At 39.1% G+C, this 16,180-nt stretch overlaps 1 protein-coding gene across 1 annotated transcript in view; it reads right to left on the bottom strand.

Annotated features, from left to right (window-relative positions):
• Positions 1-536: 536 nt before the first annotated feature.
• The window catches only part of LOC124125004, a 76,274-nt gene continuing 60,630 nt past the window's right edge, over positions 537-16,180 (bottom strand). The window contains exon 13 of the mRNA XM_048390892.1: positions 537-1,679. Coding sequence (XP_048246849.1) covers positions 1,024-1,679 — 656 coding nt within the window. The 3' untranslated portion in view covers positions 537-1,023. The remainder of the gene's footprint in view (positions 1,680-16,180) is intronic.

The raw sequence follows: 16,180 nt of genomic DNA, 5'->3' as shown, positions 1-16,180 counted from the left end.
CCAGTCACTTTTAACATAACATTCTGCATGAAACAAAATGCAAAATAATTATACATAACGTGAAAACTCATGTGTACTTCACCCAACAAAAAATTACTGTGATCATATCCTCATCCATCACATTTGGATGGCAAGAAGCATTCAACTTACACAATCGAGTCAAGTGTTCATTCGGGCAATAGGCTTCACTCAGATTTAAGAGATCAACATTCGATGTAGCTGTATTGATTTAATTCACACAATATATATCCCGGATGCAAAATTAAATTGAATCATTGAATAATAATGTAAACATTTTGACTCGTATTTTATTGAATCAGTATTGATGAATGTTGCAAAAACATGTTTTTGTCTCCTATGGAATCCTATAAGAGACAGTGTCGCTCGTACTAAACAAGCAAACGTGTCAAAATTATTGTTCAAAGCGCGACCATGTTAAATAATAATAATAAATGCGTACATAGGACACCCAATTTTGATCCCCCAATCGTATTTTATTCATAGTAAATCAAAACATATTGTATTCAACTTTGTTGTCACTATCTGCCTCTCAAAATTGTTGATCTCGTGCATTTTACGAACGCTTCAGTTATTTCATTCTTGTGTGGTAACATTGGATGTGTGTCGCCTTCAGATTGACTGTCGGTAACTGGAAAATACTATCTGTTTCATCTTAACTATTCATAATTCTCAATGACAGTTGTTTTTAACTGTGAGTAGAATACATGACCTCTACATGGATACACGAGGATATCTTATACCGTCAGCTCATACTGAAAGCCTTCCGTCACATATAAGTTATTTGTTTGTCACGTAGTTGTTTCTGAGTAGTAAATATCTACAAGTCTATATTTGTTCATTATCCCCATCACGGCCACCTCTCTGACGCCACGACATCACGACAGCGCCTTGACAATCACTGTCACCATCACGACAGCGCCTTGACAATCACTGTCACCATCACGACAGCGCCTTGCAATCATTGTCACCATCATGACAGTGCCTTGACAATCACTGTCACCGTCACGACAGCGCCTTGACAATCATTGCTTTCTTCTCCTCTGTCATGTTGATGTCGCTGCCCACTACAAGTGTCATGCTGACAGTGACATACTCTGGGTTATACACCCCGAACATCGGCCACAGTGGCTGACTAGAGTCTACATTGTCTAACGTCGACATCACTTTATTCTCCTTCACATCAATGAAGACAATCTTCTTCCTGGCGTCATCATAGACAACCCCGTAATGTAGTGTGTGTGATGCCCCTGCTGTGTTGGGGAGAGTGTCAGGCAGACAGAGCACATGCGTCCCCTCCTTCCGTGTCTCCCTGCATATCCCGTCGTGTGTAGGACAGTGGGCGACCTGCATGCAGCAGGTGCTTGGTTGTCCACCTATATGATGAGACACGTCCCTCTGCTCCTCCCCACACACACCCACCTCCAGGATGAGGAGGTTCCCTATGAGTGGTTCGTCCAGACTGACCCTGTTCACCACCTCCCAGTACTGGGGACAGCCAGCCCGGGGGAGGGGGGCAGTGCTACATGTGCCATCATACATCTTCAGTCTCCCCTCCCCTGCAGGTCTTGTGTACGACGTCCAGTTGACCAGGTCTCCTTCTGTGTTGATATGGACCCAGTCGAGATTGACTCTGTCTTTGTCATACTTCAGATGTATACCTACAACATATGAATGTAGTTTACATGTACATTAACAAACAGTGATGATTAAGGTGTATCGTGATATTTAGATGATTTCGTGATTTATAAATAAATACAATCTACTCAACTACAAATAATGTAACATAAAAACAATCACATCACAGAAGTGAAGAAGGCCTTTTGATATATAACATATCAACATATCAACATTAGAAAATGATACTACACCATCAGATATATTTGCGGATGCTATTTGGATTTACTTAGGCTTAAATGTTGCGTGATAATCACGCTGAAGGCGATGACAGGGAGTTACTGCTCCCACGCGTCATCTTATAACAGAAACACGGTATAACGAGCAACATGTACATTGCTTGGCAAACAAATACTGCCGACATTGATTTTTGTGGAACTAAGAGGAAAGGCGCTTATCTTGGTTCAAGGAGAAAGGTTTGAGAGGATCTGTTACACAGCGACAAGTGGGAATGAAAACAATGGAAATATAACAAACTGTACAGTACCCGTTATCGCAATCGTCTTCACCGTATCTGTCACGTGATCACGCGCACGTCATTAGGTATTCCAAAACATTGATTTATCTTTCTGATTCATAATGAATAAAAATATAATGACAAATTTATAACTAAGAAAACCTCTGAGAGACGAGGTACACATGCATGGGGACATCTTCTGGATGTGCTGGCCACAAGAACTAGGATACATCCAGGTTGAATGATAATAGTGTTTCACGCGGGATGGGGATGATTGAGTAACTGCATACTGATGATTTGCTGTAACTCATAGTTAAGATTAGCTTAATCACAGAAGCCTGAAAATAATTGAGAGTGAGCAAGGCACAGCATGACATGTGGCTTGTACGATTGTTTTCAATTGAATGCAACTATTAAATAAACAGAATACGTTTAGATGAGATGTAACACAAACGTCCGTGTATAATGACACCAACACATGCCATGTTAATATCACATATCACTTTAACCCATGGTGCTCATATTCCAAGGGTAAACTATGCAGCACTGGATTTTACGTGTATTCTGCGCGATGCACATCACCTTGGGGGCTTTGGGGGGAGAATACATACCCTTCACAAACATGTTTGTTTTGTAACAAACGACAAAATAGATTGAGTGAGTGAGTTTTATGCCGCCTTAAGCAATATTCCAGCATTATGTCGGCGGGGAACACCAGAATGCGCTTCACGTATTGTACCCATGCGGGGAATCGAAGCTGGGACTTTGGCGCGCGACTAGAAAGTGTTGGGTCCAATGATTGACCTGGCTGATTGTGTGTCATCGTACACCGACAACGTTGATCGTTGCTGAGACCATTAAATACCGATGTATCCTGCCCAGACTCGATTACCTTACTTACTTACTTACTTACTTTGGAGATTTAACGTGCGCTTTCCGACTGATGCGTATTTCGCACATGGGCCCGTCCAGGCCATTTAATGTGTTTCCGAAAGGGGCGAAGGTGGTCTGTCCAACCCAAGAGGGGGGTTTAGGGGTTGCTTATATATAATTTGGGAATTTTGAGATTTGGAATAGATGCCGATGGGGTTGGGGAGGAGAACTAAGGGAGCTGGGTATGGTGGATGTTTGTTTGTTTATGTGATTTTGATTTGGTAGGTTATTACGTTTTTAGATGCGTTCTATTAGTTCCGTTTTGATTAAGAATACGCCTAAGGCCTTGAAGTTTTCTAGTTTATTTTGTGGGTTTAGTATTGCTTCTAGAGTGAGAGCCTTGTTTAGATTGAGGGTGGTTTGTAATGCGGTTCGATGTGTGAGGTAGTGTGTGCAGTGGATGAGTGCGTGTTCTGGGTTTTCTAGTTGTTTGCAGTGTGGGCAGTTACCTGTAGTGTGATTTTTATTTTTTTAGGTGGTTATTTAGGTTGGTGTGTCCTGTTTGGAGTTTAGTGATTACTCTGTCGTTTTTTTTTGATGGATGGAGAATGTTTGGTTTGGTTAGTGGTTTGCTGAGCACTTTTTTGATTTGGCAATTTAAGTTTAGATATAGGTTATGCCATTTTTTTGGTGATTTTTTGCTTGTTTACACTTTTAATTTCTGATTTTGAGATGGGTAAGTTTAAGCTTATTTCTGGGATTTTGAGGGATAGTTTAGCTGCTTTATCGGCGTTTTCATTACCGTATATTCCTACGTGGGCGGGTATCCACAAGAAGGTTATTTGTTTGCCTGCCTTAGTTAGGTCGTTGGAACTTTTAAGTATTTGATTTATTAATTTAGGTCGGTTTTGGGTATTTTTGTTTTGGAGGGCTTGCAGTCCACTTAGGGAGTCGGTAAGTATTAGGATTTTTTGTTTTGTTTTTGGATTCTTGATTATGGAGGGCTGAGGCCATGCCCATTAGTTCTGCCGTGAATATTGATTGGTTATTTGGGAGTCGGAAGGATTGTGTGGTTTTAGTTGGTTGTGTGGTATGGACTCCGAAACCCGTGTGTTTGGAGGTCGGATCTGAGGATCCGTCCGTGTAAATGTGACACCAATTTGGCAAATTTTCGTGTATGTATGCTAGTGTGGTAGTTTTAGCTATGTTTAGGTCGGTTTGTTTATTTATTTGGCTAGCTAGTGTTGTGTCTATTTTGGGTATTTTAAGTTTAGGGGTGAAGATATTTGATTGTTTGCAGTTTTGTTTAAGATTTTTAATTTGGTGTTCATTTAGGTAGTTTGTTATTCTTTGGGATATTGGGGTAAGTAAGTGTTTACGAGCTAGAGCTTGGTTTTTAGGGCTGATGTTTTGGTTTATTAAGTTTTGGATGAGAGGGTTTGATTTGGACGCGGCCCAGAAATTTAAGCTTAGCTGTTCCCTGCGTAGACTGCGGCATTTCTCCTGTTAAGGCCTGAAGTGAGGTGTAGGAGGTGCCATGTTGGGTGCGTGTAATTAGTTTGAGAGCCTGATATTGTATTGAGTCAAGTTTTTTAGATAGGGAGTTGTTTAGGGTGTTGTATATGGCGCAGCCGTAGTCTAGTTTTGATCTAATTAGTGATATGTAGAGAGAGAGGAGAGTATCTTTGGAGGCTCCCCAGTTAGAGCCAGTTAGGCATCTTAGGGTGTTTAGGTCTTTACTGCATTTAGTTGTTAGGTTTTGGATGTGAGCATCCAAGGTGAGATGTTCATCGAAAATAAGTCCTAAGAATTTGGTTTGTTTTTGAAATTTGATTGTTTGATTGTTTAGTTGGAGGATTGGGGAGGCGGGTTTCATGTTTTTATGTTTGAATACTATTCCTGTTGTTTTTTCTGAGTTAAGGGAGAAGCCCCATTTGTCAGCCCATTGTTGTATTTTATTAAGAGATTTTTGGAGTAAATTTTCATGCTTTTAGTGCGGATCCAGATGGCTCCATCATCCGCGAATTTTGATGTGTTTACTTTAGGGGATAGGCCCTCGTATAGATCGTTTATCATTATATTGAAGAGGGTGGGGCTGAGGATACTGCCCTGTGGAGTGCCATTTTCTCGGGGACATTGGTCCGATAGAGTTTGGTCTATACCCACGGTTTTGTTTATTTAAAGCAGTAATCGTTTATTGGTAAGCAAGTATATATTTGCAGCCGTTGTAATATGCAGCTACTCGCCGAATAACAAAACCCGGCTGTGTACTCGTGAGTACACCATGCCGGATCAACGAGACTGACCAATAAGTGATTTCAGCAATTCGTTGCAAATTAGGTGTGTCGGAGTCGGAGTCGGAGTGCGAGACTTTCGGATTAACGGGTCTTAAAAACACTGATTTAATCGGTTCCCATCATAAGTGTCTAATAAAGCCGATTGTCGGATTAACGGGTGTCGGATTAACGAATCTTTGACTGTGTATTTGCTACAGTTTCGATAGTAAACAAAATCCGCTAAGTTAATCAGTCAATGACACTGCATACGAACCTGATAAACGCACATGTAACTATGCAAATTTGATAAGACTGAGTCATAAAATAGAACTTGTGTAGTTAGAGGATGTAATTTCCATGTTGCTTCGTTTTATGTTGTCCAAGTGAAACTGAATTAATATGTAATTAGTCCTAGAACTGACATCCCGTAAACATTTTCTTGTATTTATGTGTTTGTGAGCTCATTAACAATCTATAATAATACGTTGTCAACCAATACACTTTATCAATATAATTTCCATGTCGCAGGTTCTTTGTTTTTGATCTACTGACCGTCACCTTTCCATTTCCTGTAATTCTTTACATGTCCTCTGACACAGGTCTATTTATATACAGGCATGTAAAGTGTTCAGAGGGTCTTTTAACAGCAATGTTTCAGAAGTTTCATTCTTGGAAATTTCAGCCTCACCTGATAACAATAACTTTGACGTTTTGAGGGAACAACGGGGACACAGGTGGCCCTGTCGTCTGAGGAGAAGGGATTAGCTTTGCAGAGTTGCGTCCCTTGATCACGCCAGAAACCTATGATTGTGGGTTCGGATCTCGGTTCGCCCAGATTATGTTTCTAGGTTTGTCAGCACCATACCCGTGCTTTTTTTAAATTTTTCACAAATTATCCTTAACAACGGAAATCCTCATATTGGCAAGTCAGTCGGCACGGTACAGCTCGTTTATCATGACACGAGTCGAACGCAGCGGCGTTCCCTCAGCAAACTCATTTACAAGAACCATAAATTAACTTATGGTAGATAACGCATGATTAACGATCTTCCAAACTATAATTAAAATGAACTTTTGTTCGGCAATACTGAGATTACCATCTTTCCATTCCCTTCTTCTGTCGTGAATACCTATTCGCTTGGCAGCAGACATGTGTTTAACCACGTTCTAAACAGTTCTTAATATCATCTCTCAGTAGGCCAGGCTGACACCAGCTGCTTACCACAAACTGCGCGCTGTAAACGTTATCGGCATTGGCCAGATACCATCGTGTCAAACCCACAACATCAGAGAAAATATTAATGTTATACATTAGAGCTGTCACAAGAACACTAGCTTGAATAAGCCTTGGACCTCACACCTCTTTCCTCTCTTGTTTCAAGGTAAGACGACTTGTTATTTTATGTCTACGATGCTTATTTGGTTGTTATTATTGTCTAGAAAATGTTAGAGTTAAGTTTAAATAAGTGAATCAGTACTGTCACAGTGTAACGTTCTATCTAATATGCGCAAATACATGTTTGTTCTAAACGCCTGTTGATAATATAGTATTTATCGTTTAATACTTAGGTACTATCCAATAATGTTTTAGGCATATTGCGACGTGGGCTCCTCCAGTTATATGTCTTTATGTACAAAACCAATATTCCATTACCACTTTTCCACATCGGCTATAATATCCCCATTCTATGTCTATGTTCAACAATGTATAACCATTCAGGATTTTCGAACTGTGGCGTAGCGTACATGTAGCTTTGTCACAAAAAGATTCAGCAACTAATATTTCTGTTATAGGTAGGTCAATCAATTGATATTTACACCAGTTCGCTCATCAAATGTTATATGAGTAGACTTACCTCCCGTACGTGCTTTCAGTATAAGCTACAACAACAACGCATTCTGATTTTATTATGTTTTAACACCATGTATAAGTATTTAAATACTGTAATAAGTTTCTTTCCTTACTCAGTTATATACAGTACAAAACAGCCTTTCTCCTTCTCCTACCGCGTACCTTCGTATCTTTATGCGGACTAATCACCCTGCTATTTTATTTACCGTTTTTGCCGAAATAATTACGCTCCCTCATGATAGATTACTGTAGTCACCAAATAGGATCACTAATGAAACTTAATATTCTCTCTAAAACTGAGCTATATCTTCTATCGTAAACCTTAGCATCTTTACTCTGAACAATTACCCGGCTATTTTACCTACCGTATTTGCCGAGACTATGATGTTATAAAAAGTATTACTAAAAATACACATATGAATGTTTACCGTCTTTACCAAAGTAAATGTCTTGTGCCTCGCCTGACCACTCAGATTACCGTATATGCCCAACGTACATATTTCTCTTTCTATCAATTTGGTGTAAACCTTAATCAAACATTCTTCCCGTAGTTTGTCCAATTTGGCACGACATCCAACGACGTAAATAATTGTCATGCAGGTTGTACCTTACATGCTCTATCAAAATGTTAGGATTACTCAATTTATCTGTAAACTCATGTTATTTGTCAATGCCTCATTACTTCAGTAAACGTGTATCCCTTGTATAATAACGCTATCGTACACCGTACACACTCCAATATAACATACATTGCATTGCTTACTAGACTGGAAACTGTATTACGATAATATTACCAAAAGGCATTATTATTAGCTGTTTATATCATTACTTAGAAACTTATGTTATTTGTCATTACCGTTATTACTCTAGTAAATGTTGTATCATTTGTATTAATGACTTTGTGCGTATTTACTACCGTACACACTCCAATATAACATACATTGCATTTGTACCCAGGCCAAGATTGAAACTGTATTGGGATAGTGTTATCATTATTATTATCATTGAATGTCATATTATATATGATTGAATTATATGACACTTGCTTGTATAAACCATGGACCTCTCAGCTCTCTCCTCTCTTGTTTCAAGGCCACCTCCCAAAAGCTAATTCCATATATCGAGGCCTGAGAGTAACTTGATCTAGGCCAAAGCTGTCTTATATGCATGGGGATATATTCTGGATGTCCCTGGCAACAAGAACTAGGATACATCCAGGTTGAATGATAATAGTATGGTTCACGATAGCTACATACACTAATGTCCAAAAGAAATGATACAAAGTGTTTGAAAGGAGAAAATTCATATTGGGTGTTTTGTCATATTTAGCGTCGAATACTCAAAGGGACCAACAATGACATAATTATTTATGAAAAACAACAAATAGCTTTAAAGTGTGACCAGAGGCTTAGTGTTCAAGTATCGACTGGTATTACTTGCAGACCACAAGTAAGCATCATTTTGTTCTTAATTTTTCTGAAATAATTGAAATCCCGATGTAAACTGTAATGACGCGATTGTGTAGACTGTACAGCTAACTTTGTGCTGTAACAAATCGAGGTGCAAATGTTTAATTAGTCGATTTCAGTTATATGGACCAGAGGGAGATTTCCCCATCGTCTGAACATCATCGTGATCGCGCGCAGCTCTTCAGTAATATCAAAACTTATAATTATGTAGTATTATTTAATTATTTTATAGACAGTAAATACAAATGCGTTGACAATTTGTCAATAGACACAACCCACCTTATCAAAAACATGTGCAATTCGGCTGTGTAATTGTTAGTGATGCTCCGAATATATAAGGTATCACCATACAGACCTGTCGGCACGTTTTTTTCCTTTTTCTTACAATAGGTATCATCACAAATCCTAAGAAATGATGACATAATACTACATACAAATGAACTACTAGCGAACGGATGGCTCAATCTACCATGTAATTTTGTCGAGATTGTGTAATTTAACTCATGTGGTGTTGCGGCTCAACGCAAGAAGCCCAGATTTAATACTGTCACATTGCCAGAACCTGCGATGATATTTTAATGGGTTAACGGTGCCCTATTTATGTGAATAAACGTCTTTGTCTGTCGTCGCCTCCCACGACACGCATGTGTAGGTGTGGGCTAGACTGACGCTTAGTCTCTTAAAATATGTAAGTTTGATAGAATAAAATAAATCCATTTAAAAGGAGCACCAAATGAGATGGGAGACTCAGCACCTGAGGAAAATCTAGACTTGCTTCTTTTAAAGTTTATGCCTCAAATAAAATGTCTATTGCCCCCACTGCTGCAAGAGAGAGAGTACTTCTGAGCCTTGTCTTCGAGGATTATGAAGTGAACTGTGTTTCTTTTAAATCTATCTGTCTCTGTTTCATTTAACGACAATACACCTTAGCAGCATTATTCTTATTCATGAAGTGAGGGGTCGGTGGGGTAGCCTAGTAATAAAAGCGTTCGCTCGTCGCGTCGATGACCCGGGCTCGATTCCCCAAAATGCGTACCTTGTGTGAAGCTGATTTCTGGTGTCCCCCGCCGTGATATTCCTGGAATATTGCTAAAGGTGGCATAAAACCATATTCGTCCATGACATTGATGAATGCTTGATTCTGATTAGTTAAAAAGAGCCTTTTTGCAAGGGAAACCCCTTTAAAATATATCAAGCCTTTTCACACACAAAACCGTGCGTATGAATACATCCATAGCCTACATATCGATTCATACAAAAATGGCTGCCGATCGATCGGCCCTATGTAAACTGTAAAACGTATATATCTTTCCCCTATTACACGCCGGGTGTCAAATACAAGGCAGGTCTCCATTACACGCCGTGTCAAGGGTTCCCGCGAAATAAATAGACGGCCCAGCGTCTAATAGAGGAAGTACGGTAGTTTGATATTGGATGTTCTAGACCGTAACCCTGACTGCTTCGATGATGAGATTACAATACTTTACTAAGGCATTTTTTTTGCATGCAAATTAACTGTTTATGAAACTTTTAGGGACATGTTCGATGCAATAACCGACAATGACTGATTTGAAAGTCCATCAGAAAACACTGGTCCCTTCGAAATGCCACGAAAACAATGACAAATGAATTTCATCAAGTTTGAAACGCTGTGACGTCAGTCCCGACATCACTGAAGTCACAGCTTTTCTAACTTGATGAAATTCATTTCAGGACAAGCACAATAATGAAACTCATACACGAACCACTATGTCTGAGTCACAAAGGTATCATTGCTTTCACACATAGGCTTTGAATCCCTGAAATCTTGAAAGTGACAGGTCAAATCATGCAGATTCCTGTGTCAAAATAGCCGGCTTGTCTTTAGCCTAAAAAGCGGCTTCATCAGTCATACTCAGTTCCATTGGCAATCGCATTGCACCAGCAGGCTCATTTCCACTAAATCTACAGGTTAATGCTGAACCACATCAAAGATCGGGGTTGTCATCTGGCTCTAGTAACTTGTCTGAGGCACAAAATGTTATCACAACACTGTCAGGCATTGCCAGTTGTGAGAAGTGAGTAAGCGTGATTTAGGTCAAGTTCGGCCACATCCAAGTTCGAGGTGGAGAGGCATTTATTTTGTTCTTTTCAATTATCTACTGGGGTAATTGCAAACCTAATAAAACTTACTCATGTAAAATTAATAGTAGAATGATAATTCAAAAAGTTTTTTTGAGAACTATATTCGTTCAGCATTTTTATAACTATTTAACAACCTGTCACCCCTACAATGGAAATGGCAGACTCGATTTCCAAAAAATGACTTCTCTCGTTGATTTCCAAGAAATGACTCGCTGAGTCGAACCAGCGCAGAGCAGGTTGCCATGAAAATAAACATTTATCTTTGGACTAAGTTTGGTGGGTTTTTGAAAAACTATGTGTTATGAAAACCTACATGTATTTTGAATTTCCCAAGACTATGGGTATTTAAATGATGAGCTTTATTCATATCTGTTACACATTTTACTACCTGTTGTCACTTGTCGGAATGTTCTAATATTGCAGACCTTTGTGCCCGGTTCTGTTACGTGTTGCAAGAGAATAACGTTTTCAAAGCGTTGTTGCCTTCATGGTAGAAAAGCGATAAACCTTCCATGTTTTGAAATTCGATGTAGTCCCACTGTTGCTAAAGCGCTCAGTTCCAAATTTAAATAAGAGATATCTACTCTACAGTGGAAATATTAAAAAAATTCAAAACACAGTAGGTTTATCTCCTAACTCACTCACTCACTCACTCACTCCCTCATGAAGTGAGGGTACACCTTAGTCCAAGAAATGAATAAACATCGGCAGGGACATATCACTAAATGTTATAAACCCTTCAATAAATGGAATGTTATGCAATAACGAAGCTTCTCGAAAGCAACGTGTTTGTTATGAGACTGTTACAGTTGCCACATTTGTAATACACTAGTTGTGAGACGAAATTGAGTATTTACAGCTATTCCAGCAGAAAACGACATATTGATTGCCACAAATGACTGGTTCCCTGTTTTCCACGGTCAGTGTCAACAACTGTACTATTCATTACCAGCTATTCATGTCCGATACCGTATCATGACAAGCCTGAGATTAGGCTAAAAACCTATAGAGTTATAATGGCATGACTAAAACTTGATCATCCACGGTAAGGAGATAACTTGATTTCCTGAAGGACCTTTGGACATAACCTGCATATTCTAACGATGTGAATCTAAAAAAAAATCACCAACGTGTGTTTCAGACGCTTGGAAGCATCTAGAACAATTACAATGTATAAAACACTTTTACATACCAGTGTGTTGAAGATATATAAATATGTCATCAACAATTGCGGAAACATGGTAACCCCACGAAGTACAATTTGTCATCATTCTATCCCAAACGGTAGCATGAGTATAATGTCTTGAGTATTTTCTCCCAATGGTCCCAATAATGTGAAACCTGTCGCAAGAGGAAACTAAAACATGGATCAGGTGGTCACGCCCTGTGACATGCAGTTTGCACTGTCAGTTTTGTCCTTTCCCACACATTAATACGTCAGAAAATATATATTCAAACTAGTTCAAACACCGAGCCAGTCAGCGGATAATCTGGATAGTAAATAACAGCCGGGAGTACTCGATAGCGATAGATTCCCAGTCCTATATGTACCTCATAATAAATATCAGATTAACGTTTTGCCTATGACAGTGGTTGACTGGAAAGTTAAATGTGTATCTGTGTTTGCACAACAAATGATAGTTATTTAAAACTTTTAATATAGTAACTAATCAGGATCACGGGTCCTAAACAACCAAATTCAATGTAAGTAGTATGAAAAACAATCGATCATAGGCTACATGTTTTATAATACGATGAAGCAATCAGAAATGATAACAATCTATCTAATCGCTTTTGGCACATATTTTTTTCTTCTGTCCTTTTCACATATCCATTCTGTTATAAATGCGTTGTATTTTCAACTTTTCAACTTCTCTGACGTGTTTCGTAACAAAATATTTTGTTTTCAACGCGGTTTCGATTTCCAAAACTTCTGGTTCGTTTCTCAGAAGGAACGATTGAATAAATCTGTCATTTCTGACGTGCACAACGTAGTCTGGTCATATGACATATGTTTAAAGTATTACCACCATAGTCTTTGCAAACAAGTGTATTATACCAACCTGTTAGAACACACCAGAATACTCACATTGTAGAACAAAGGTGTTGTCCACTGCAGTCGACTTCAGCAGATGAGGTGTGACATTGTGGGAAATACCTAACAAGTGAGAAGTGCTAGAAAAAATAATTTGTTATCGTAAGTTAAATAAATAATACAGCCTTTACAATTTCAATACATGTTTACTTTTTTCTTGAATCAAAACATTATAATGTGTATGATGTGCCCTAAATTCGATATATTATAAGTGACATACAAATATTATTACCCATATTTGAAAGGGATTCAAGTAAGCTTTTGATACGTTCTCTGTCAGGGGTTTCATCTCCAGACAAGTTTTGCACCTGAACAAAAATACAAATGACAAACATAACACATCATATCATATCATAATTCATTGTACTCCTACCACGGCTCATAATATAGTTAACCGGATATCAAAGAGTTTGAATTTGTTCAGTTGATGTAAAAGTCACGTTTTTTATGTTCAGTATAATTTAAAAGCTAAAAAAAACTTTTCATAAAAATAAAAATAACTAAAAGAGACAAAAAACATTTCCATTAACCCCAAGAAATCTCTGCCAAAAGCTGAGTCCGTTGTACAAATTAGACAGTATCATAAGAATATGTTTATGATTCACTGTCAATTAGTGATAGCATTCTTCACAAACACATTCAAAGTCAAGTTCCGTGTTCACATAAACAGAATAACATATGGTAGGAGTCAAAATTGGAAATTGCATTGGACATTTTGGTAACTGATTAATCAAATTTAGTAATAGGCCTTCACACGTCTAAGCATAAAAATGAAAGTTTTACCTAGGTCTAGAATGTTGTAACCCTTATCAAAATATGTTTTTGCAAACCGTCCTACAGAGCTCTTTGAAATCTTTGTAAAAGAGCACTCTCGATTGTGCTTCAAACATTAAATGTGGACATCACAAAGCTGGAGCTACTCGAAATTTGCTCTACAAAAGGGACTATCGGAAAGTGAAATTTCTCCCACTTGTCATACAATCTTGTGGATAGTTTTGTCACCCTGGCTTATCACCTTTTCAGATTTGTAGATCAGTGGGAAATTGGCTAATTGGCCATTATTAAACGATGTCAGATCGTCGATATAAGTGAAGCATATACGAAAGTTAAACTAATTTGCCAAACGCTTGGAGCATAATCGGTCCCTATGGGCATGTCTGTTTATTGATTCAATGTCCTGGAAATGTTTTCTGCATTTTACATAATGTGCTCTCAGTTAACTTCAGATGGAATTTGCTTTCATTTTTTACAATTCGTCGTGTGTGCTTTTTACAAAAAACGCAAAAGAAACGTCACCCAAAGTAACATTGTATGAAGCATTGTCATTTAAATATCTGGGTAATTTTTGTCAAAGTTTCTAAAATTTAATATTACCTTGTCAAGAAAAATGAAATTTGATGATAAAAAAACAAAGCAGATGACAATAAAACGCATCGTGGCAACGGCCATGGTAACCCGATGCACTTCAGTTCCATGCAAATTGAAATGCCTATATATTCCCCCATTTCTTGCCCTATAAAAATCAGCCCAGATCGGAAAACATTCATTTGCTGTTGAATTGCTGGATCATAGACAGGCTCCAACAACACTACAGATGACCGACCACGTAGTGGAAGACCAAGGGTCACCACCCGACGTCAGGATCATCACATTGTGCGACAGCATCTTCAAGATCACTTTGTTACTGCTGCGGAGACTGCTCGACAGACCATAGGGACACACCATGGACACATTAGTGCGCACATCGTGCGTCGACGATTGACGAGCAGACACCTCTACTGTCACAGGCCACACCGAGGACCGATTCTGACACCACGTCATCGCCGGGACAACACAGCACCAGCATTGGCGCCACCAGCATTGGAGAAGAGTCTTATTTTCAGATGAGAGCTATTACTGTATCTCAACAGCAGATGGCAGAGAGAGAGAGAGAGAGTCTGGCGACGCCGTGTGAAACGTTATTCGGACGCTTGTGTTGTTGAGAGAGACTATTGGGGTGGTCGAGCATCATCCAGGGAGAGGCAATGGTGTCACAGCAGCTCGGTACATTGATCAAGTCTTGAGACTACACGCCATAACTCATTTGGCACGTCGCCGCAACCACGAGTTTCAGCATGATAACGCCCGAGCCCACACTACAAAAGCAACAAGAGAGTTCCTCCACCAGAATGGCATCAGAACCATGCAGTGGCCTGCCCTCAGTCCCGATTTAAATCCCATTGAGCACCCGTGGGACGAAATTCAAAGACGGCTGAATGACGTCCGACCAAGGCCGACAACTGCAGCTGAACTGCGTCAGGCGTTCCTCAGAGTGTGGGATCAAGTGTCTATGGCCTTAATCAACCTCCTCATCCATTCCATTCATCAATGCACATGGCGGACACACGAGATACTGACTTGTGATGCCATTCTGAGAGACTAGTGTTGTGTTTCACTTTAAGAATATCTGACACTATAATGTCAACCTTGATGATCAGTCTTTCCAAGTTTCATCTTTTTAATATGTCTCAAAGTATGTATACAGTGTTTGGACAAATAAGGTTTTTCAAATATCTATCCATGGTGACGTAGTTGAAAGATTGGTTCTTTTTTAGATTGTAACTGTTTTGAGAATCCACATAGATTCCACTTGTCTCAAATACTTTCTGTGAATAAAGTCCCTGAATGTTTTGTGAATTATGGTTAATCTGTGACACACAGATTTGGAGGAACACTTGCTGGGCCTTCCAGTATATATCTCTTTGGAATTTGTGGATGATTGGAATCCAGTATACAAGCGAATGGACATACCATCTGGTTATAGAATCCAAAAGTTGATAGTACTGATCAAACTCATCAAACATTTAACGTAATTATGTAAACATATAATGGCTGTGGCATAGGAGGCCTTGTAAATGGGAACTTACACAAGCTTTTCACGTATGGCAGCCAGACTTTTGATGACAGCTGGCTGGGATAGGTTTATTCCATTGCTGTTTCTTTTTTTCAGATTGTGCATTCTACCACTGACGTCACATCCTGACTTTACCTACTGTGAAATGCACCCCTAGTATGATTTGTCAACATTTGCGATTGGTTCACGTGTAAGCTCTGGCAAGCACATGGTCATGAAACAAGTTTAACGCCACACTCAGCAATATTCCAGCTATATGACGGTTGTCTGTAAATAATTTAACAAAAACAAATCACTCTATGGTTGGCTCAAATTCCATAGCAATTCCTCAGTTAGACTTACCCCTTCAGGATATTTATTCCTCTGCTCCAGCAGCTTTTTTTCTATGTCACTGTCAGCCTTCTTTTTCCTTAGTTGCGCAAGAGACTCCTGGAGTTGTTCTACCT

This window comes from Haliotis rufescens, unplaced genomic scaffold, assembly GCF_023055435.1.
Source record: "Haliotis rufescens isolate VD_foot unplaced genomic scaffold, xgHalRufe1.0.p SCAF_9, whole genome shotgun sequence".
Lineage (NCBI taxonomy): Eukaryota > Metazoa > Mollusca > Gastropoda > Lepetellida > Haliotidae > Haliotis > Haliotis rufescens.
The sequence above is the reverse complement of the archived record's forward strand: the minus strand, read 5'-3'. Positions and strand labels throughout refer to the sequence as shown.